This window comes from Crotalus tigris, unplaced genomic scaffold (genome assembly GCF_016545835.1).
Source record: "Crotalus tigris isolate CLP2741 ecotype Arizona unplaced genomic scaffold, ASM1654583v1 scf7180000024401.5802323, whole genome shotgun sequence".
Lineage (NCBI taxonomy): Eukaryota > Metazoa > Chordata > Lepidosauria > Squamata > Viperidae > Crotalus > Crotalus tigris.
The window spans coordinates 4798435-4822742 of NW_024100569.1; the positions used below are offsets into that span (position 1 = coordinate 4798435).

The window sequence follows — 24308 nt, forward strand, 5'->3', positions numbered from 1 at the left end:
ATCTCACCATAGTTTAAAGTGAGATTTGTTTAATTTTCTTGATTCCTATATCCTATATTTCAGGAATACCAGCCAGCGTACTGCATCTATGGGAAGGAAAAATAACTGAACAATCAATATCATGGAATTGGTAACTTTTACTCAAAGGCAGCTTAGATATGATTAATTAAACCTGGCTTTTTGTAGGCCCAAAAATTATTTTCCCATTGATCTAATTTACATTAGCTCAATATTGAGCTGACAGAATTGGGAGATAAGTGCTAGTCTACCCAGCCATGTTGAATGGGAGATTTGCTTATAGCATATCTTGAACAGAATGTCAGTAATGTTTATGTTCCATTAAATCTGTGTGAAGTATTTATACTAATAGTTCATCTTTCTATCTGATTCAGGCTTTAATAATAGACAAAGAAGGACTTATTTGGTTTTAGTCAATTAATTTGGTTGAAAAATCAGGCGGTCTTGCTTCAAGTTTTCAAATCTGGTATAATAATATTATTTTATCAAGCTTTCCTTTAAAATGCAGTTTTAAGTAATCAATTATTTTTTTACTTATGATTAATTTATTTTATCTAGCCTTTTTATTCTCAAATCTTTGAAACATTTTTACTCTTTTCTTTTGACATTTAATTGTTTTGAATATCAAATGACATGACTTTTGGATTTAATGGCTTGCATATTAATCCTTTATAGATAGCTTAACTATTTCATTCATTGAGCAGTTGTTAAAAAATAATTTAGCTGTAACTTCTAGGAAAATGACAGGAATTTAAAGTAGAGAAGAGAATATTAAAATAAAAAGTTATGTTTAGATAGCCAATAAAGCACTCATTTGTAAGCAATAATTAAATACATATATTAAGCTTAAATGCATGTTAAATACAACTGTTGGCCATATTATAGATTGGCTCAGTCAACTCCTGGGAACCTTACCTAGGAGCCAAGAAGAAGAAAAAATGTAACCTGTTTATGCTGCACAGCAATAAGGAAATTCTCTTGGGACCTAAGTTACAAATCAAGAAAACTAATACACAAATTAGCATAATAGTTATACACTTGAAAAAACAAAGATGATCATTAGCGAGTAATAGGCAACAAACAGTAAATTATTCACAGCCCTGGTTGAGGATTACCCTTCCAGGAGGTAGATTTATTACAAAATATTACAGTCCTTGTTCTTCTGTCTCTAACTGATAAGGCTGGCAACTCTATAAAGAAAACGTTCTAGTTAGTTTATCTACAACAAGAAGGAGAAGTTAACTTTGAATGCTGCTGGTCTGATATGAGCTCTTTGATAATGACAACCACATGATCCTTCCAGAAATGTACTGGCAGAGCAAGGAGTCCCAAAAGGGGAAATAGAGAAAAAATGGAGTTTAAACAAAAATAAACAAAAGCCAAAGCAGAACTAAAGTAAACTAAGATAATTGAACAAACTAAACTAAACAAAAATCTCTAGCTAAAATGAGCTTAACCAGTAATAGTGGTAGTGGTAGTGGTAGTAACAACAACAACAACAACAACAATAATAATGGGATCATAAAATAGAGAAAGTCATAGAAAATGAAAAAAATTAAACTGTTCTGGGACTTCAGAATTCAAACAGACAAACACCTGCAACATAACACCCTGGACTTAACAATTGTTGATAAGAAAGACAAAAAAGTCTGGATAGTGGACGTGGCAGTGCCTGGAGACAGCAGAATAGACAAGAAAGAACTGGAGAAGATAACAAAATACAAAGACCTACAAATACAAATAGAAAGACTGTGGCAAAGGCAAGCAAGGGTAGTACCAATAGTAAGAGGTGCCTTGGGTGCAATCCCAAAACAACTGGAGCACCACTTGAACACCATTGGCATTGACAAATTCGCCATTAGTCAATTGCAAAAGGCAGCCTTACTTGGAACTGCTTCCATCCTGTGACGATATCTGTAATACCATCAAACATCCACATCTGCCTATCCCAGGTCCTTGGTAAGGACTCGTTAGGTAGACAAAAATGCCAAATCCAGTCTGAACATTTGGCTGACTGCGCAATGATCAATAATAATAATAATAATAACAACAATAACAATAATAATGTTGGAACGGACCTTGGAGGTCATCTAGTCCAACCCCCTGCTTTATAAGGATTGCTTATGGTGGAATGTATTGGTTAAGAGTTTCACTGTGCAAATATATTTATTGGCAAATATTTAGATAGAACATAGATTTGAAGATGTATATATCAAAGATCAAGATTGTTGTGTTTGAATGGGGAAATGTAGCAAACATTTGCAGGTTTTCACACATAGTGAAATAGAACAAATAGATGAATTTGTATCTTTTGGTAGAATGTTCAAAGAACAAAAAAATGTAAGCTGTGCACATTTAATAGAAAGGCAATGAATACTATATAGTCTATTGTAATGAATAAACATAACAGTTCCCAGACTAATGGAGATTCAAGCAACAGTCAGCTACAACTTCTCCATTATCAGCAAAGATACTTGTTTCTTTAGAGAATCAGAAAATCTCCACCTTAAGATACCTGGGGATATATCAGTACAAAACCTGCCATCCATCTGAATAAATCTTGCTAAAGAGAACTCTACAATAACTCTGCTTGGAAAATCATCACTTGGCTTTAAGCAATTGTCTAACAGAATGTCTTAAGAAATAAGTGAAAGTAATTGTATCATTCTGCCCATTTTCATATATATATATATATATATATATATATATATATATATATATATATATATTTCTGAGGTTTTTGCGGGTGTTTGTATGTAGGTCTTTGGTTATTCGGGTTTTCTCCCGCGTAAAATTGGAAGTGTCTTGGCGACGTTTCGACGAAGTCCCAGGCTGGTGTTTTCAGCTTTGTGCTGAAAACACTTCGTGGTGAAAACAAATCATTTAGAAGATTGTTGTGGAAATGGGTTGCATATGCAAAAATCAATGTGTGTGGAAGAAAAATAGAGTCAAGAAAAAATGGCTAATACTGTAAATTAATGGGAACTTGATAAGAAAATTAATAGTGCAAGAGGAATAGGTTGAAGTGATGTAGTCACAGTGACGGAATGAAAGAGAATTGGATTACAACAAATACCGTATATAATGGAAGAATGTACTGCTTCAGAGGAAGAAGCCTGTGAAAGTTGATGAAGTGGATGCTGGATGAAGTTGATGAAATCTTCAGAAACAGAGATGTGAGACATTAAAAAAATAAAAGGCATAGTATGAATCAATATAGACATGATGGAAGCAAGGACTGTTTGCAAAACATTACGGACAAGTATGTGAATAGTGTTGATATAAACTATATTTAGTTATATTTCCTTTTCTAATCTCCTCTCTAATTTTTTAACCACTTCTCTTTTTCTCTGTTTACTGGAAAAGATAGTAGCATGATTTTATCTAATGAACTATATACCTCTGTGAGATTACTTAAAGTCTTATTAATCCTCTTGTGTTTTTCATCAGCTGTATAAGATTTCTAAAATAGGTAAGTGCTCCAGAAGGGCAGTTCAATCTGTCAGCAAATAACTCAAGGTTAGCAGATAGTGAATTGAGAAAATATCTTCCTAATCCTTATGAATAACCTTGCAAAATAAATTGGTAATCCCACAAACTGAAGTATATCACAAAATATATTAAACTATTAGAAATAACTATTCTTAGAACTGGCCTTATTTTCTTATGCTACATCAACCTTTCCTAATCCGAAACTCATCCATTATATTGACATCAACTCTTAGAGTTCTATGGACAGCGTCACAATAGTAGCACATTTTAGAAGTTTAAAATCATATCATGGTGCTGGATTCTGAACCATACAGCATATTGCAGTAATTCAACAGTATCCCGCAGCTAATGATGGAAGACCTCCAGTTCCAGGATCACAGGGGTCCTGAAGTCATTCAGTCTTGCAGATTGTATCAACACCTGTAGAGCCTCCAGAGATTGGAACCGTACTTTGACAGCATCATTTGCTCAAAGATATAGATGTGATTATTATCAGTATTCTTTACCTCATATTTTATCTAATTTTGACAAATGAATTCATGTAGTTCATGCAGATGTTAAGCAGAACTACAGAGAAAGTAGAGCCCTATGGTAACCCACAAAGTGGACTTTATTTCTCTGTTCTTGTGTAAACAAGGACACTATTTTTCAAACTGTATTTCTTTATGTGATACAGTGTTAAAGAAAGGAATTTCCTAAGTCTGAAATCTATTTAACACAAATTCTGCTCATATTGTCGTAGTAATAGTGTTAAATATTTTGAGTTGATTTGGGGTGGCAGTTTAATACCAATATTCTAGTACATGTCACAAGTGCCAACTACTTTCTAAAGAGAGTCACAGGTATACAAGTAGCAATATGAGGCAGTTATTATATGTTCAACATGTATGAATTCACAGTGTGTAGATAGGTAAGTAATAATTATGCACTTTTTAGTTTGTTTGCTTTTTCATTTTCTTAAGTTGCTTTTCATTTTTCAGGGGGTCTTTCTATGGAAGAAATAATTTGCAAATGATAATGTTAGATCCAAAATCTCTTCTAGCTCTGACACGGTTATGTTTGCTAAGTATGAATACAGATATTGGGGGGATTTGTAATGGGAGCTGAAATCAAAAAATAAAACCTGCAGAGGAAACAGTAAAGAACAGCAAAATACCTGGCCATATCTATGAAATTAGAAATGAACGCAAAGTAGACACTGATAATTTGAAACTCATAATTATTAGCAGAGTAGGACTGCTGTTTTTTTTCTCTCAGTCCTTGTATACATAAACTTGTTGTCTTCCAGTTAGATAAAATCTGTCCCACAGAGCATGCTGCATAAGTTACAGGAACAGCAGTGCTGAGTGCACTTCAGAGTTGCTTTGAATACTATCTAGAGAGCTGCTACATAATCACTTAAATCCATCAAGCAAGGCATTCTGAAAACAGAGCCTTATATGTAGAACACATCAGCTGCCCTATTATGGGAAACCCACTTGTTTAGAAGGAAGCATGTGTTAGTGATTCTGCGCAGATCCTGGAATTTGAAATATCTTGGGGCCTCAACAGAGCTCTGGCATCATTTACAGTGTCAGCTTAGCTGAAGTTAGAATCATGTTTTTCCTTATGCTGGATCTGTATCTGAGAGGAAGCTGCCTGGGTGTTGAATTCAATAAAGGAATACTAAGGAGACAAGTAGTTTTTTGTTTATAATTCTGAGACTGGTGGTGTAGCAGTTTCGTTCTGCAACAACCAGCACTGTTTTGTTGTTTCAAATGGCCCTGGAATGCTGGATATAGCATTCTAAGAAAGTCTTCCTTGGGCATCTGCTTTGGACTTCTAATGCTTACATGCTGTGGTATGAGGAAGACGAAGAATGTAAGTACAATCTGAAATACATGATTATGGAACTGAGTTCTAATAATTTTGTTGGAGCAGACCGGAAACATCTTTTAACAGCATGCCTTCTTGAGTATTTTATTTCTGAGTCAAAAGAAAAGTGTTTGGAAAGCAAGAATAAGATGTGGATCTTATTTGTGATCAAATCCATTATGTTGACCTACAGAGAGCAATAGAAATAGATTGTTCTTGTCTCTGATCACAAATGCAAAAGATTCTTAGGCAAAGGAAAACAATGTGTATAAAATTGATTTTTCATGATTGTTTTGGTATTCTATTCAGAGTTCAGAGAACTAATCTGATGCTTTGAAGCATAATGGTATATTCTGCTTCACTACTTTGATTGATGGGGTTTTGCTCATAATTTGTATCAAAATAGTTAAACTGTCACCACACCTTTTTTTCTCACCCTTCCCATACCTGAAATCTATCATTGCCTATATATCATGTTTCTCTCTGTGCTTATAACTTTGTCACCAGGCTTAAAAATTAATAATACAAATAAAGATAGGTTTAATAATTTGTACAAAAAATACATGTATGAATGTAATCTATTTATACTGGTAGAGGTGGGGGGGAGAAAGGTACCTGGGAAAAGAAGTAGGATTTTTAAATATATCTCTCCTTTCCCTTTTTTCCCCCATAGACCAGCAGAAATTCAGTCTACTATTCATTGTATTGAAATAAATCAAGGTTTATGTATGGGACACTTTGTTTTTGGAGTAACTGAAATAAACTTGAAGTCCATAGGATGAACAGGCTTTCTTTGAAATTTTTAACAAGACTTTTCCTCTGCCATGTTCTTTGTCTTTTATTCCTCATTCCACAAAAGCATTTGGCATGGTGCATCAGATTCAATAATTATATTAAATATTAAATATTTTAGTGTGACTTTGGAGGATTAAAGATGAAATGTCTAAGATCTGAATATTCCTGCCTTATGTATTCCAGTAACAAATAATTTTATATGAGCAAGTTTTAATTCTTATGATGCCTTAATACCCATATTTGCATGCATGAAAGATTTTCTATCAGTAAAATTTGCTATTTTAAGATGAAGGGGTGGGATGGGGGAGATGTGACCTATGAACTCAATGCCCTGTATTTTACCCAGAGTTTTACATCAGGACACAGGTAATGTGGAACTTTTTGCTTTTATCACAATATCTTATGAAATATTAAATATTACTCCTGTAGACTTTGCTTTGGACTACTTAAGGCAAGTGAGCGTTTGGCCTGGACAGAGGTCATTTCTACTAGCAAGTATCTGACACTTGGTCTTATTAATAACAATGAATAAAATTACTATTGATACTCAATTTCACAATTTGTTTTATACAGCTAAACTTTTCTCATTTGATTGAATTTTAGCAGGCAACTTTTATTATATAATCTATCTGCGGTTATATTTTATATTATTTTATCTTTGGCCATGACTTACACAACTTTGCATTTTATAACTGGTTTTTATTATGGTGTATTACATTGTTATATTACTGTTATGTTGTATACAACTTTGCAAACTTAAAATAAATAGCTGGGGTGGGGGGGTAGGGGAACTAAGGATTGCATCTATCCCTTATGCATGAAAACATCCAGGGCGCGGTTTTGGCTTGACGCATCTGGCCTGTGGGCCAGCAGTTTGACACCCCTGTTCTAGTCCAACCCCCTGCTCAAGCCAGAGGCCTTATATCATTCTAGGCAAATGGCTGTTCAATTTCTTTTTAAAAACCTCCAGTGATGGAGACCCCACAACTAAATTAAACATTACACATACTATATGTGACTAGGATCAGAAGATTTTTAATTTTTCAATCCAAACATATTATATGCTTGTGTGTTTGTTTATCTCTTTCTCTCCCCCCTCATCCTATATTATAACCCAGATTTATTTATAAAATGTGATCAGGCAGAGTGATACAAGAAAATTGAAAAAAAAATAAGGCATAAGCAATAGAATTAATATACACATTTTAATATAAGCTATATACATGTGAAATATTGTGATTAAAAACTCCTGCATTTATAATACAGTTCAGTATATCACTACTTAGAAATATAGCTAAATTCCAGTGGGTTTACATTTTATTTGTTGTTGGGGTTTTTTTGTAGTAGTAGTTTTCAGAGAACCGAAAACATTCAACATTCTTATATTTTAGTTTTAAATGCTAAAATATGCTTTGATTAAACTGTTGGAGCAAATCAGCTAATGGAGGCAATGTTGCTATTTTTCAGTTTTGAATAAGCATTTTAAAGACTGAGCCAAAGCACAAAAAAAGGAATAATGATGGCCTTGGTTTGTTTTTTTGCTCAGTATAGTCAGCTTTTGAATGGATTCTGAACAAGGTAACAGTTTGCTCTCCCAGAAAGCACTGCCATCATCTTTGGAGACTTCATGTTCTTATCATAGCAGTTGGTTTATAGTGGAGTATTTTCTTGTGAAGGTCACGGGCTTCAGTGTAGAGAAAAAAAAAGATTTCTTCATTGAACCCAACTAAGTATAAGCTTTTCATGAAAACATTTTTGCGCAGAGACCTATTAGCCTGCTGACCTGCCTAGCACATTGCACATTGATGATAAATTAAAAGCCTTATATTGCAGAGAAGGTTGGTAGATGTTGCTGGAGGTTCTTTTCCCCCTGCTCCTTTGAGCTTATAGCTGCTAATGGATGTTATTTTATTTAAAAAAGCACAATACTATTGGTAGAACACTGACATTTTTAAAAGGTACAACATATTATTTAAGAAAACCCATCTGATGAAAATACAGGCAATGATTACTTAATATATTATTTAGAAGCATGTGTCCATTATGATTACTTGGAAAATTACTTCTTTCCTCTGCCTTTTAGAAGTTCTAAACTTCTCTGCAGCATACAGCATAGACTTAATATATTTGCAGGATCAGATTCATCACAGCTACAAATGGGATACAACCCTCTTCACACAACAACATGTACCTTTGTTTATCAAGTATTAAAAATATATTGATACATGTTTTACAAACATAGAATTATAGAACTGAAAATAGACTATCAATCTTGTTCAATATACTTCTTTTGTAACTTCAAATTGAAAGGAATAAAGTATTATTCAGAAATTTCTAATGAAGGTCGATAGAAGAAGTCACCTGAAAGTCATAAAATCAGACAAGTAAATTACAGACAAATAAGAAAAGCAGAAGTTGCCGGTGGTCGGCCTGCGCCATCTCTGCCACTTGCCAGTTACGCCTCGGCCGGCACAGGGGGTGGCACCACGCATGCATGCGCGGTGCTCCCGGGCAGGGAAAGTCCTCGACTTATGACCGGTTTGGTAGTCCTCGACTTACGACCGGTTGGGGATCACGGCATTAAAAAGGTTGAGAACCACTGACCTAGAGAGAGATGAAAGGCATGGTAAGATTATGGTGTCAAGTATGAGGGAAGTTGTTAGACAGGAAAAATCTCTGAATCAGGGACAATGGCAGAAGGGAACAAAACTACCGGGACACCCACCATTCAATAAGAGACCCCAGGGAACTCTAACCCACACAACACCCCTAAAGTGTTTTGGGTGTGGTCAGGTTGGACATTTTAAAAGAGACTGTCCAAAAAGAAAGGAAGAGGAAAAACTCCTTCGGTTGATAGAAGAAGAAGAAGATTAAGCGTAGGACCATACCTGACTGAAATGATGTTTTTTTGGATACTGGAGCATCTAAAACATCCATTAATGAACTACCAAAAGGTTTAAAATTAAAGAATGAAATAATTAAGATTTCAGGGGTAAAAGGGGAAGATCTTGAGGTCCAGAAAACTAATGAAACAAAAATTAGAGGACCATGGGGACAGGAACTGTCAATGGAACTTTTATATGTCCCAGAACCAGGGATAAACTTGCTGGGGAGGGATGTTTTGAGCCAAATGGGAATAACAATTAGATTTATGGAACACTCAGGAGTCTTCGTCTTAACTGATGAAGATGTCCAAGACATAAATCCTGCAGTGTGGGTCAATGAAGGAAATAGGGGAGCATTGCAAATAACCCCTCTCAAAATAGAATTAAAAGAAGGGTGTGGGCCAGTCAGACAGAAACAATATGATATCTCCTTAGAAGGGAGAAAAGGCTTACAACCAGTTACTGACAATTTATTAAAGGATGGATTATTGGAACCAACCATGTCACCCTTTAATACATCAATTCTCCCTGTAAAGAAACCAGATGGCAATTGGAGAATGGTCTGTGATTTGAGGCTCCTTAATAACATTGTCGTAACAAGACACCCTATGATGCCCAATCCCTATACCTCATTGGGTAGAATTCCCCCAAATCACTCTTGGTTTAGCGTAGTGGACCTAAAAGATGCTTTTTGGACTTGTCCTTTACACGAAGACTCTAGAAAATTGTTTGCATTTGAATGGGAAAATCCATTTAGTGGGAGAAAACAACAATATCAGTGGATTGTTTTACCTCAGGGATTTACTGAATCTCCAAATTTATTCGGACAAATATTGGAATCATGGTTTGGGAAATGGAAGAATATACTGGTGCCACTTATAACATTGCTATTTTTGGAGTTTTAGTAGCCTTGGGCTGCTGCATAATCTCCTGTATAAGAGGACTGGTACAGAGATTAATAGAAACTGCCATTACTACAAGAATGCCTTTAAGAGAATCCCCACCATATAAAAATGAGGAAATGATATGTTTGAGGGATACCGAGGAGGAAGAACAACATCCCAGAGAGGTAGGACAGGAACTATCAGAGTGGATGTAAATCCCTTTATAACTGGGCTCACTATAGCTTAAGCTTGCTTGCCAACGTATAAGTATAAAGTGTAACTCATATATGCAATTTTTGATTTTTTTGTTTGTTTGTTTGCTTGTTTGTCTATACATTTCTGAAAGGATAAAGAAAAGAGAGGGTGGATTGAAAGGAATAAAGTATTATTCATAAATTTCTAATGAAGGTCGATAGAAGAAGTCACCTGAAAGTCATAAAATCAGACAAGTAAATTACAGATAAATAAGAAAAGCAGAAGTTGCTAGCTAACTGAAATTGCAAGCAGAGGAAATATTGAAATAACTATAGGAGACGAACTGTGCTAACGATGGTGAAAGATGGGATATAGACAAACGGGCTTCCTGGAACATGGGAAGGACAATGTTTTAGGTGGTCTGGAAAGTTTATCGGATGATTAGGGAAGGGGGCATTGAGTGCGATAGGAGAGGGGGGAATCTGCGTCGGAAGTAGGATATAAAAATGTGTCAAACAGCTCTTTAAGGTGTGGCTGAACTCCTGTGTGTGTTTCAGTCCACCAGGCCTTTGCAAACACTTCTTTTAAAATAAAACTTTCTACCCTACAAGGTAAATAGCCTTACAAAATATTAATATATCCATAAATTCAAATGCATTCCAGTATTTTCTTATGTGTTACGCTTAAGAATAATTAGATATTTATTTGTAGCTATCAGATGTGGTAATATAATAGACACAATATTTACTAAAATTTGAAAGTCACAAACATTATTAAGAAAACATATCTATTCACATTCATTATTTTACCTTAATCTAACATAGAAACAACATTAATCAGGCATTACAAAATGAGATAAACTTAGGAGAATAGTAGAATGACAAATATGCAATCTAATACTCGTTAATAAAATTCTGTGGTATTGAAATCTAAATGAACTGAGGTTAATTATCTTTTTGTCATTCTATAAGTAACTATTAATTGGAATTAATTCTCTGTTTCTCAATGTCTAAATAACTTTATTTTTATTGTTATTTTTAACCATAGTTATATACTTTTCAGCTATTTTCTCTGTATGGAATATAAAAAGAATACATTAAACAAATGAAATAATAAAATAGTATTGATCAGATGAGATATAATTAGAAAGAAGGTATCAAATCTGTAGATTCTGTTTTTGTGTAAAGTATATTTTATGCGTCAAACTAAAAAAAAAAGTATTGCAAGACAGTTGATATAACAATGTAACTTTAGTATTTCCAAAATCCTGGCAAAATTGTCTAGTTGCTTGAAAACTCTTTCTTGATCCTTCATTAGTAAGGAGAAAATGTCAGGCAGCATCTATCAGCATTTATTACTATGAATAAGATGAAGATTTCTCCTTCCAATACTGTATAATAGCCATTTTGGTCATACCTAATGTGCCCCCCCCCCGAAAAAAATTCCACAGTTCTTGATGTTTTGATAGATTCCAAATATTTGGGATATATAAATCTTAGAAGTAAAATGGATGGGGCGTCTTCATCCACTTGTTTGTTTTCTTTTGAAAAAGGTTATTTAGATCTAAATTAATAGTATCTAAATTTTGGCTCCTTTAGATTTATATTATTATGTTTTAAAATAACATGCCAAATTTGAAATCTCACTTATTTTAATAGATATTGTATTCAAAATTATAAAATTTATTCATTTTTTCTCCAAAGGTCAATATGATATGGAGAAAGATAGCAACATGCCTATCTCTTTTGTCCAACTGGTGTTTTTTTATTTTATTTTATAGTACCAAAATACATCAAATCTATCAGCACTTAGTATTATTGGTTTCTTCAGTAACCTTGATGTTTTAATTTTTTTTCAAATACTAGTATGTTAGCAAATATTAGAAAAAGACCTACAGTATAATAGTCTTATTTCATGTTATCAGAAAATCATTAAACCCATTTTGTTTGGAAAACATTACCAAATCGATTTTCTCTAAAAATTTACAAATATTTCAATAGTTTGTAAACTATTAAGTTAATAGAAAAAATGGTTCCTTTAGTAATAGAGTAACATGTTTGAAAATTTAAATTTTGGGACTTCCGGTTTTGTATCGTAGTGACGCAGCTGAGGGATTGTGGAGCTCCGCATCCCACGGTTGATTTTGTCCTGTCAGGGAACCCTAAATGGGTCTAAAGTCCCCCTGGAGAGGTGATGAAGAAGGAGCCCCCCTCATTGATCACAGAAAGATGGCGGTCAATATGTTTGATCTGGGGGAAGCCCTCCAAACCAACAGGAGAAAGGCTAGTTGCACGTTGGTAAGTAGCCCAAGCTACCGGCAGCCGAAGTCCAAAAGCATCAGCTAGAACAGACTGTGAACACCGTGTTTGAAACTGGGTGAGAATATCGATCTTTTCTATCTTGCAACTGATTTCCTGGAAAAGATCCTTAAGAAGCAAAAATCCTCTGAAAGTGAGAAGGAAGGGGATCATAGTCCCACCCTTTCATAGACAGAAGCGGCTCTAATTTTTATGGGAAACAGAAACATATTGAAATGGAATTTAATATAAAGCTACAGTCTGGATACACCTGAAAATTGTGGAAATTGTTAAGATCTTCCCTTTGAAAGAGTATTGATGAAATTACAATGAAATAATTTTCCATTTTAAAAGTTGGAAAATGAACAGCTACTGACATCTAGTGGTGGATTAGAGTATAAAATTATAGCTGCTTTGGCTCAGAAATTGGCAAGATGCCCAGAAACAAATAACAACCTGCCCCTTTGATCCTCAGTGACTCTCAGCTAAACAGAGAACAGCTAGGAACAAGGAGAGACAATACATTGGGCTATCTATTACAGAGTGAGAACTATTATTATAAAAATTGCTGACCTTCTTGGATTATAAATGCTTACTAAGCTATGATTTTTAGGCTTAAGAACTGTTTGCAGAGAAAGAAAAACCTTGACTTTTGGCTACATTCATAAAAATACAGAAAGAATTCCCTGGCAAGCTGAACACACTGACTCGGAAAGTTATTTGGCAAAAGAAGGCTAGAGTTAAATTTAAGAGATCAAATGACTTGACTTACCAGATGGAGTACTATATGACTAAACACTTGTTTGAATATGGCTAAAATAATAGATAAATTCTGGATATAAATGGATCCTATAGTAAGAGGGATGTAATTTATAAGTAGTATAGTAATTTTTTATGATATGAGAGATGTAAAAATACTGTGATTGCTTATATGAGCGAAATGTCTGGACATTTAAATGTAATTAATTTTGAGAAAATTATAAATTGATAAGAATATGTTGAATATTGAGGAGAAATTAAGCTTAAATAAGAACTTTGAAAACAGGACCTACAATGATTTAATAAAATGACTTTTAGCAAACACAACCAAAATACAACCTAATTAGAAAGGATGTTATACACTGATGTTAATGTTATTTGTATAAACACTAGAAAAATGTTTACATTCAACTTTGTATGTATTGAAAGTACTAAGAATGGTATTCACTCAATGTTGGCAAAAGGAAAATACTATTGGAAGAAGAGAAGATCAAGGAAATGTATGATTAGCTAGTATATTGATTATGGAATCATAGAAATTAACTATTATTGATTGTTGTTAAATATATGAACCCAGACAACACATTGTTTACTAAGCACTAAAGATTGGTATTGTAAAAAAATAATAAAATATATTAAAAAAATATTAAATTTTGAAAATAGTATTTTCATAAATGCTGAATAATACTTACCTGCAATAATGAATAAAATGCCTAATGAGCCAGAGTTTGGTCTGTGTGTTAATTTATAAACTTATCATTTTTAATGGGACACTGTCTAAACAGAGACCAGTCACAAGCAGTGCACCAGAAGGCTCAGCGTTAGGTTCTGTTTTGTTCGACATGTTTGTAAGTGATATATCAGAAGGATTGCTAGGTAAGGTTTGCTTTTTTGCTGATGACAAAAAAGTGTGTAATAGAATTGATGTTCCTGGGGGTATGCTTTGACATTGCTGGAAAATTGGTAAAAAATGTGGAAATTGCAATTCAATGTGTTGAAATATAAGATCATGCACTTGTGGAAAAAAAGAATCCTCTGGCAGAGTACAGTATTGGGGGTACAGTGTTAGACAGAACAACAGAGGAAAAAGATTTAGGTGTGTTCATTTCAGATTAATGCAAAATGAGTAAACAGTATAGCCAGCCAGCTATGAAGGCAAACCCAACTCTGGGATGCATCACTAGAGGAATCACCAGCAGGAAAAAGGAAGTCCTAACCTTGCAATATAGGGCTTTAGTCAGGCCCCATTTGGAATACTGTTTCCAGTTATGGAGACCTCACTTAAAAAAAATAATGATAAGATTAAGCAAGTCCAGAGATGGGCAACAAAAATGGTGCAAGGTCTGAGAGGCAATACATATCAGGAGAGGTTGGAGGATTGGATATATACAGCCTGGAGGACAGAAGGGCAAGGGTGGGGGTGAATATGATTGAAACTTAAATATATTAAGGGTGTGAATGAGGCAGTATTTTCAATACTTAGTATACATCAAGAACACGGGGACATAACCTCAAACTGACAGGATGGAAGTTCAAAAGTGATGTTAGAAAGTATTACTTCACAGAAAGAGTAATGGAAGCTTGAAAGTGGGTCAATCATCACTGGGTTTAAAATGCTTGGAAAAAATACATGTCTATCATCCAACAAACAAACAAATAATAATTAAAAACAAAACAAAACAAACAAAAATCTCAAAGGGCAGACTCGGATCACTGGGTCTTCTTCTGCCATCAGTTTTCTCTGTTTCTACTAATGATTTTCATATAGCTTTATTTGATGTCCATGTAAATACTATTAATTAAACCAATTCAGTTAATAACTGAAAATTAACACTATATTGCACTTATATATGTTCTGGCTTGCAGACATTTTACAGAAAATGGATAATTTATAGAAAATACTTAGCAAGTTATTTCATTTGCAGTGTTTCCAGGCTAGGCAATTACTTTTTTTTACCAATTCACTCTTTCTGCTCTGTTTATTAGTTGATTTCTTAGGTAACAAAGAGTAGAGTCAGATAAAAATCAGAGATCCAGACTTACGTAGCATATGTCAACATGTTTGAGACAAAACTGAGTTTTTGTTCTGTTTGTAAAATATTGTATATATTTCATTCAATCGGTGTTGACTCTAAGTAACCATATAGATAGTTTTTTTTTTTCAAGAGAATCAGTTATCAATCTGGTTCTTACGTTTTCAAGGCTGCATCTATTGCTACTATAGTTAAGTGCATCCACCTAGCTGCTTGTTGTGCTCTTCTCTTTCTTTCCAATTTTTTTCCAGAATCATAGCATTCTCTAGAGTACTAGGTCTTTACATAAAATGTTCAAAGTAGGATAATTTGAGTAGTAATTTCTGTGAGTGTGATTATTTAATTTCCTGACTATCCCTTGTAATTTGAGAAATCTTTTCCAACACTAAATTTCAAAAGTATCAATATTCTTTTTTAGCTTTTTTCAAATTCCAACTTTTGCTTCATAGGTAGGAAACGAAAAACATTGCCTGAATTGTTCAGATGTTTATAGGCCCTTTTCCAAGGCCTTCATAGTTACACTACCAAGTGTTAGTATGTGGTATATTTCTAGACCTTCATTGTTGATAGTCAATCCTAAAAAACAGAATTTAACACTACTGCTTCAATAATTTCATTATGAATTCTAAGGTTGATTATACTACCTGTTGTTAATATAGTCTAATATAATATTAGTATGGTCTTCTTAGTATTATGATGGTCTAGTTTATATTTAATTTTAATCCCATTTTTTTCACTGTGCTCCTTGACATTCATTAGTAGAATTTGCAGATTCTTTGTATTTTTACCTATTGGACTAGTGCATTAGCATAGCACAGGTAATTGATATTTCTTCCTCTATTTGTATAACCATGCTCATCTATTTCCAGTCAAGTTTCCAATCAAAGCTGCCCTCACAGATTCATTTTTTAGTTGAATATAAGGAAAGAGTATTCAGCCTTGTCTCATGCCTTTGGAACATGGAGCTAGTATTTTAACCATGTCCTGTCCATATTGTAGCTTCCTGACTGGTATATAGGTTTCACATAACAGCATTTTTTTCTGATTTCCATTTTTAAGTGCATTTCACAGCTATTATTCTATAGAATTACAGAAGACATTTCTGTAATCAGTGAAGCACATACTGTAATGTTTTCTATCAATGTAGTTTTTTGATGAACCATAAGAGTGATTTACTATTGCCTTCTTCTATATACAGTATGAAATACTGTTTGTGTTGTTTCCTCTAAAGTGGTAATACACCCACAGCATATTTCTATATTGTTACCAAATGATAAAGAAGCCTCATTGCTTTAGCTGGGCAGCTGGATGATTTTTTTTGCCTTTTGGACCCTGGTGAGTATATACTTCTGTTATTTTTCCTCCATCTTTCCCAGGAACTCATCGTGCCCTGTATGATGAGGTGGCAATACAGGACTTTTGGGAATGGGGAGGTTTATGGCATACTTGCCATTGTATGTTAGGAAGAAATGTTGCATGTGGCATGAGTGTGACTAAGGTTGATGTCCATTTATTACTAAAAAGGGTTATGCGATGCCTTGATTGACCAAAGCTATTGTAGTCATTCAGGATCCAAAGGTCAACTGGTAACTCCCATGGTATATGAAAGTTTATGATTCCAAGTATAAGATGTATAATCGCTAAGGACCATGAAATAAGATGTATAAGCAGTATCAGCCTTGTAAGGTAGACTGATTAAAAAAAACCCTAACACCATGTAGGCTAAAAATATTTTTATAGATTTTACAAATTTTATAGATTGGCTAAATCTTGCAAGTCTGAATATACTTTCCATCCTTATCTTCTTGAGAATTAGGGAGTTGTCTGTCTGGCATGTTTTCATAAACTTTTCTCTTCTTATGGGCTTAAGCCACCTTTATCTGTTTGTTGCCTTGGAAACAGATCTTTTCTTTTGCTCTGTCAAGGTCATCCTCTATTCAGTTATAGCCCTGAAAAGAAAGAAAAATGTGTATATTCTCTGTTTATGAAGCTAAAATAAAGAAGTATGTAGTAAATTCTAATTAGGCTGGTCTGATCCTGTGAAGTTGATGAATGTAAGGACATGATGTTGTAGGTTTAATTATGAATGAAAATACTAAATTGTATGTCATAAAGTATGAAGTGGTCCTATCTAGATTGTTGACACTGTATAGGAAAATAGGATTTCACAGATTTTTAGTTGCTTTTTTTTTTCTCTAATGAAAGATGGTAACAGAGGAGCCAGATACAGGTTTTGGGAAAAATCATGCCACATTCTGAATAAATATTAGCCAAGAAAAAAAAAATCCTGCTAGAAGTGGATACAAAGATAATTAAAGGTCCTGAGTAGATCATTAATTTAAAAAATGTAGTAAAAGTAAAGAAGTAAAAGAAACAGGAGCGAAAGTAGAAGGACTACAGGAAATTAGCTTGCAACATAAAGTATTTAAAATCAATTTATAGAAAAAGCTATAAATTGTAAGAGACTGTGGGAGCCAGTTCAGAGCTTCAGTGAGTAAGAAAAGAAGCAGAGAGTTACAGTGGTGGATAGTATGTGAATGGTGTTGATTGCTGTGGGAAAGAAATGTTTCAAAGAGACTCTGCCTTAATTAGTTTACTTTAAGTCAGCCTGGGAACTTACAATTGCTATTTTCAGTGTTATGTTTACATTATACCTTTTACTAGTATTAAGTCAACAAACAAATAAACAAGCAAAAAAAAATATTAAAGATACCTTTATGACAGTTCTCACTTCTTGAGTTTCCCAGTTATGGGAGTGTTGAAACTACTTGGCTCAAAGGAAAAAGAATTATATTATAGACTGTCCTAGTAGTTTACAGAAGTAAACTAATGAGAAGTATGAAAAAGGATGCTTGAGGGAAAGGATATTGATATATATAAAAAAATAACTGCTGCACAATTGAAAAAAAAATACTTGGAAAGGATGTAGTCAAGGAGAGCAAGGAATAATTAAGATGGGATAAAGCAAAGAAAAATTCAGAACAGTTTGATGGAAATAAAAATTTGCTTTGAAGGAAGGATCAGTGGCTAAACATGCAGCCTTTAGGAGAATCTATAAAAATAATAACAAAATGATGAAATGATTTGGGATGAACATTGAGAGAATTGCATTGATTATGGGAATATATAGCAAAGTATATAGCAAACAAAGAAACAGAAGTGAATGCAATGATTTTTAACATATAAAAATGATATAGGGAGATGTGAATGTTGTAAGAATGTTTAAAAAAGGGAAAAAATACAGATATTGGTAAAGAAAATGAAAAACTTTAAGGGGATGTCCTTCTTATGAACAAGATGAGTGTGTTGAATGAGCAACAGCTGATTCTTTCAATTAGAATAATATTCATAATGAAAGTCAGCAAGAGGGAATGAAAAAATGTTAAGTGTTCCTGGAAAGATAGTTGGCTAAGACGTTTTCAGTATAACCATTTAATAATTATTTATTTCATTCATTTAAGGAATATTTTAATGCATATTCTCATAAAATACAAATTTATAAACTATTTTCTTTCAAAGTGCATATTTCTACATGTACGTATTCCAAATTCACATTTTTTATTCTTTGTAGTATGCTTGTGTATGTGTGTATGTATGTATGTATGTACTGTATGTATGTATGTATGTATATTTTCTAACCAGACTCATTTACAAGTGAAGGTCATGTTAGTCCATATAGGTAAACAAAATGTCAACTATTATTATTATTATATATGAAACATTCCTGGAAAAAGCATGTTAGCACTCTGAAACATAGTTCATCTAAATTTCAATAATCACCAAAGAATAACTGGTCATCATGTAAGTTCTCTTAGAAATTCTAGAATCTATTAATGTAAAATATTTCAGTACATATAATTGTGATATTATTATTATTATTATTAAGTCCATTAAATATTTCTATTTTTTTCAGAACATAATTAACTACTTTGTTGTTGTTGTTGTTAATTGCGAAGTCGTGTCCGACCCATCGCGACCCCATGGACAATGTTCCTCCAGGTCTTCCTGTCCTCTACCATCTTCTGGAGTCCATTTAAGTTCTCACCTACTGCTTCAGTGACTCCATCCAGCCATCTCATTCTCTGTCGTCCCGTTCTTCTATTGCCCTCAATCTTTCCCAGCATTAGGCCCTTTTCCAGTGAGTCCTTCATTCTCATTAGGTGGCCAAAGTATTTGAGTTTCAACTTCAGGATCTGGCCTTCTAAAGAGCAGTCAGGGTTGATCTCTTCTAGGACTGACCGGTTTGAACGCCTTGCAGTCCAAGGGACTCGCAGGAGTCTTCTCCAGCACCATAGTTCAAAGGCCTCAATTCTTTGGCGCTCAGCCTTTCTTATGTCCAACTTTCACAGCCATACATTGCAACTGGGAAAACCATGGCCTGGACTATACGCACTTTTGTTGGCAGGATGATGTCTCTGCTTTTTAGTATGCTGTCTAGATTTGCCATAGCTTTCCTCCCCAGGAGCAAGCGTCTTTTAATTTCTTGGCTGCAGTCCCCCTCTGAGGTGATCTTGGAGCCCAGAAAAATAAAATCTGTCACTACCTCCATTTCTTCCCCATCTATTTGCCAGGAATTAAGAGGGCCTGATGCCATGATTTTGGTTTTCTTAATGTTGAGTTTCAAGCCAACTTTTGCACTCTCCTTCTTCACCCGCATCAAGAGGCTCTTTAGTTCCTCTTCACTTTCTGCCATTAGTGTAGTATCATCTGCATATCTTAGGTTGTTGATATTTCTCCCGGCAATCTTAATTCCCACTTTTGTTTCATCTAGCCCTGCCTTTCTCATGATGTGCTCTGCATATAAGTTAAATAGGCAGGGCGACAGTATACAGCCTTGCCGGACTCCTTTTCCAATTTTGAACCAATCAGTGGTTCCGTGTCCAGTTCTCACTGTTGCTTCTTGACCCACATATAGGTTTCTCAAGAGGCAAATCAGATGGTCTGGTATTCCCATCTCTTTAAGAACTTGCCACAATTTGTTGTGATCCACACAATCAAAGGCTTTAGCATAGTCAATGAAGCAGAAGTAGATGTTTTTCTGGAACTCCCTACCTATCTCCATGATCCAGCGTATGTTGGCAATTTGATCTCCAGTTCCTCTGCCTCTTCAAAATCCTGCCTGTACTTCTGGTAGTTCTCGATCCACATACTGCTGGAATCTAGCTTGTAGGATTTTAAGCATAACTTTACTAGCATGTGAAATGAGTGCAATGGTGCGATAGTTTGAACATTCTTTGACATTGCCTTTCTTTGGAATTGGAATGTAAATTGACCTTTTCCAATCCTGTGGCCACTGTTGAGTTTTCCAAATTTGCTGGCAAATTGAGTGTAGCACTTTTACTGCATCATCTTTTAAGATTTTGAATAGCTCAGCTGGAATACTGTCACCTCCACTAGCTTTGTTTTTGCTCAGATTTTCTAAGGCCCATTTCACTTCACATTCTAGGATGTCTGGTTCGAGGTCAGTGACCATCTCATTGTGGTTATCTGGGACGTTAAGCTCATTCTTGTATAGTTATTCTGTGTAGTTTTGCCATCTCTTCTTAATCTCTTCTGCCTCTGTTAGATCCCTGCCATTTTGGTCCTTTATCATGCCCATCTTTGCATGAAACATTCCCTTCATATCTCCAATTTTCTTGAAGAGATCTCTGGTCCTCCCTATTCTGTTGTTTTCTTCTATTTCTTTGCACTGTTCATTTAAGAAGGTATTCTTATCTCTTCTAGCTATTCTCTGGAATTCTGTATTCAATTGGGTGTATCTTTCTCTTTCTCCTTTGCCTTTCGCTTCCTTCTTTCCTCAGCTATTTGCAAAGCTTCCTCAGACAGCCATTTTGCTTTCTTGCATTTCTTTTTCTTTGGGATGGTTTTAGTTGCTACCTCTTGTACAATGTTGCGAACTTCCATCCATAGTTCTTCAGGCACTCTGTCTATCAGATCTAATTCCTTAAATCTATTTGTCACCTCTACTGTATATTCATTAGGAATATGATTTAGCTCATACCTGAGTGGCCTAGTGCTTTTCCCTACTTTTTTAATTTAAGCCTAAATTTTGCAACGAGAAGCTCATGATCTGAGCCATAGTCAGCTCCTGGTCTTGTTTTTACTGACTGTATAGAGCTTCTCCATTTTTGGCTGCAGAGCACATAGTCAATCTGATTTCTATGTTGACCGTCTGGTGATGTCCATGTGTAGAGCCGTCTCTTGGGTTGTTGGAAAAGAGTGTTTGTTATGACCATCGTATTCTCTTGACAAAATTCTATTAGCCTGTGCCCTGCTTCATTTTGTACTCCAAGGCCAAACTTGCCTGTTATTCCGGTTATCTTTTGGCTTCTACCTTAGCATTCCAATCCCCCATGATGATAAGGACATCATTTTTTGGTGTTAATTCTATAAGTTGCTGTAGGGCTTCATAGAACCGGTCAATTTCATCCTCTTCAGCACCAGTGGTTGGGGCATAGATTTGGACTATTGTGATATTGAATGGTTTGCCTTGGATTCGAATTGAGATCATTCTGTCATTTTGGGGATTGTATCCCAGTATTTCCTATCCTTTTATTGACTATGAAGGCTACTCCATTTCTTCTGAGGGATTCTTGCCCACAGTAGTATATCTGATGGTCATCTGAGTTAAATTCACCCATCCCTGTCCATTTTAGTTCGCTGATTCCTAAGATGTCGATGTTCAGTCTTGTCATCTCTTTTTTGACTACGTCTAGCTTGCCTTGATTCATGGATCTTACCTTCCAGGTTCCTATGGAGAAAAAATCTTTACAGCATCGGACTTTCCTTTCACCACCAGATATATCCACAGCTGAGCATCCTTTCGGCTTTGGCCCAGTCGCTTCATTCTTTCTGGCTCTACTAGTACTAGCCCTCTGTTCTTCCCCAGTAGCATATTGGACACCTTCCGACCTGAGGGGCTCATCTTCCAGCATCATATCTTTTTTCCTTTTGGTACTGTCCATGGGGTTTTCATGGCAAAGATACTGGAGTGGTTTGCCATTTCCTTCTCCAGTGGATCACATTTTGTCAGAACTCTCTGCTATGACCTGTCTGTCTTGGGTGGCCCTGCACGGCATAGCTTATAGCTTCATTGAGTTACACAAGCCCCTTTGCCATGACAAGGCAGTAATCCATAAAGGGGAATTAACTACTTAGTTCATTCTAAAATTTTGAGAGTTTCTTAGAGCCCTGACTTTGGTTTTTTGATTTGTAAATCAAGTCTTGGTCTCAGATGTATTGGGCCATGGCCCATAGGTTGGGGACCTTTATATTACAATAAGACTGGAATATAAATTATGTAAATAAATAAACTCAAGACAGTTGAGATAGTGAAGTTAATTCACAATATAAATAAATATATTTTAAATAAATATATACTGGAGAATTTTATTCTAAGGCAGAAAGATTTCTAGATGAATTATGTTTGGTTTCCTTCCCGGTGTATGCCTGTAGATGAATGAACAGGAGAGATTCTGAAATATTCAGGAAAAAGGGGCATAACATAGACTAGTGAAAGATCAATAGCAAAAATCAATACTTTTTGCATTTATTTTAGTTTTTTTAGTGCATGCAAAAACTCATTTAGTGAAACTTTACTTTCTGTCTGTGTTACCTACAATTTCTTTAAGAGTGTTTAAACAATTCAATCCTGTTTAATGAAACTGTTTGTAACAGTTAAATAACTGTTAACCATTTTCCTCAAATTTGTGTCTGAATTATATCACAACCTTTCTGATATTGAACTATCAACCTTTCACAGTATATTACGAGAATGAAAAGTGATTCATTGTTAAGAAGTGGTTGGGTAAAATGCAGAAAAATTTAGAAGAAATGGATGGCAGATTGAGTGAGTGATAAGACAAGGCAACAAGTTAAGAGAAATGTTATTTTACATCACAAATAGAGAAATTGATGTCTTTCTGATGCTCTGAACTTTAAATACTAGTTTCAGAGGCCAGTGGCAAGAGACTATGAAACAACATTGCATTTCAAAGCATCAGGCAACACCAATTCCTAATCCCTGATTTATAATATTATAATCTATGTTTAAAAGTTTTAAGGCAAAACCACTTATCTTGGTTATATTCTGAAAATGTATGTTTAACTATCAATGTTCTGATTTGGATAGATTCTTAAGTAAGCAAATAATATTATACTTCATTGTTTTAATATACTCAATTATATAAAAGCACAACTTGTACAGTGGTGCTTAAAAGTTTGTGAACCCTTTTGTAGTTTAAATATTTCTACATAATATGACCTAAAATGTGATCTGCTGTTCATAAAAGTCCTAAAACTAAATAAAGATAATCCAGTTAAATGAATCTAAAACAGTGGTTCTCAACCTGTGGGTCGGGACCCCATTTGGGGTCACATGACCATTTCACGGGGGTTGCCAAACAACACAGTCCGCCATTTTTTTCCCCTTTTCCTTAGCTGTCCTACTCCCTCTTATTGGTGGCCACACCCACTTGGGGGTCACCACAACATGGGGAACTGTATTATGGGGTCACGGCATTAGAAAGGTTGAGAACCACTGATCTAAAACATTACATTTATTCACTTATTTATTGAGAAAAATATCCAAAGCTTGTATCTTAAAGCACTTGAGACAAGACAAGATGTTAGTAAATCATAAATGAAGAGAAGTAGTTGTCTGTGAAGAAGATGTATACAAGGTCATGTGCTGTAGATGAATGTTCGTTGTCTTAGGGAGGAAAAGGAGGATGAGATCTCAGTAACATTGCTGCTGCTATATACACCAACGCACAGAGTATGAGCAATAAACGGGTTGAACTAGAAATTCAGGTAAACGAGGGCAGATATGATATTGTTGCCATTATGGAAACCTGATGGGATGAACCTACAAATGGAACCCACAGCTAGAGGGATTTAAATTATTTAAAAGAAACAGACCAAATAAAAGAGGAGGTGGAGTTGCTCTCTATATAAGAAATAACTACATCTCTACAGAAATCAACAATGATGAAAACTATCTTAAATGCATTTGCGTCAATACAAAAGAGGGAAAAATGACATTGCCATAGGTGTATACTATAGGCCACCAAACCAAACAGAGGAAATAGATGAACT

General features: G+C 34.8%; 1 protein-coding gene across 8 annotated transcripts in view; it reads left to right on the plus strand.

Annotated features, from left to right (window-relative positions):
- The window catches only part of DMD (dystrophin), a 962852-nt gene that overhangs the window by 173399 nt on the left and 765145 nt on the right, over positions 1-24308 (plus strand). The window contains exon 1 of one of the 8 annotated variants that reach the window (XM_039329650.1): positions 5036-5370. The exons of the other annotated variants lie outside the window; for them this stretch is intronic. Coding sequence (XP_039185584.1) covers positions 5343-5370 — 28 coding nt within the window. The 5' untranslated portion in view covers positions 5036-5342. Of the gene's footprint in view, positions 1-5035; positions 5371-24308 lie in introns of those variants that run through there. 8 annotated transcript variants of the gene reach the window in all.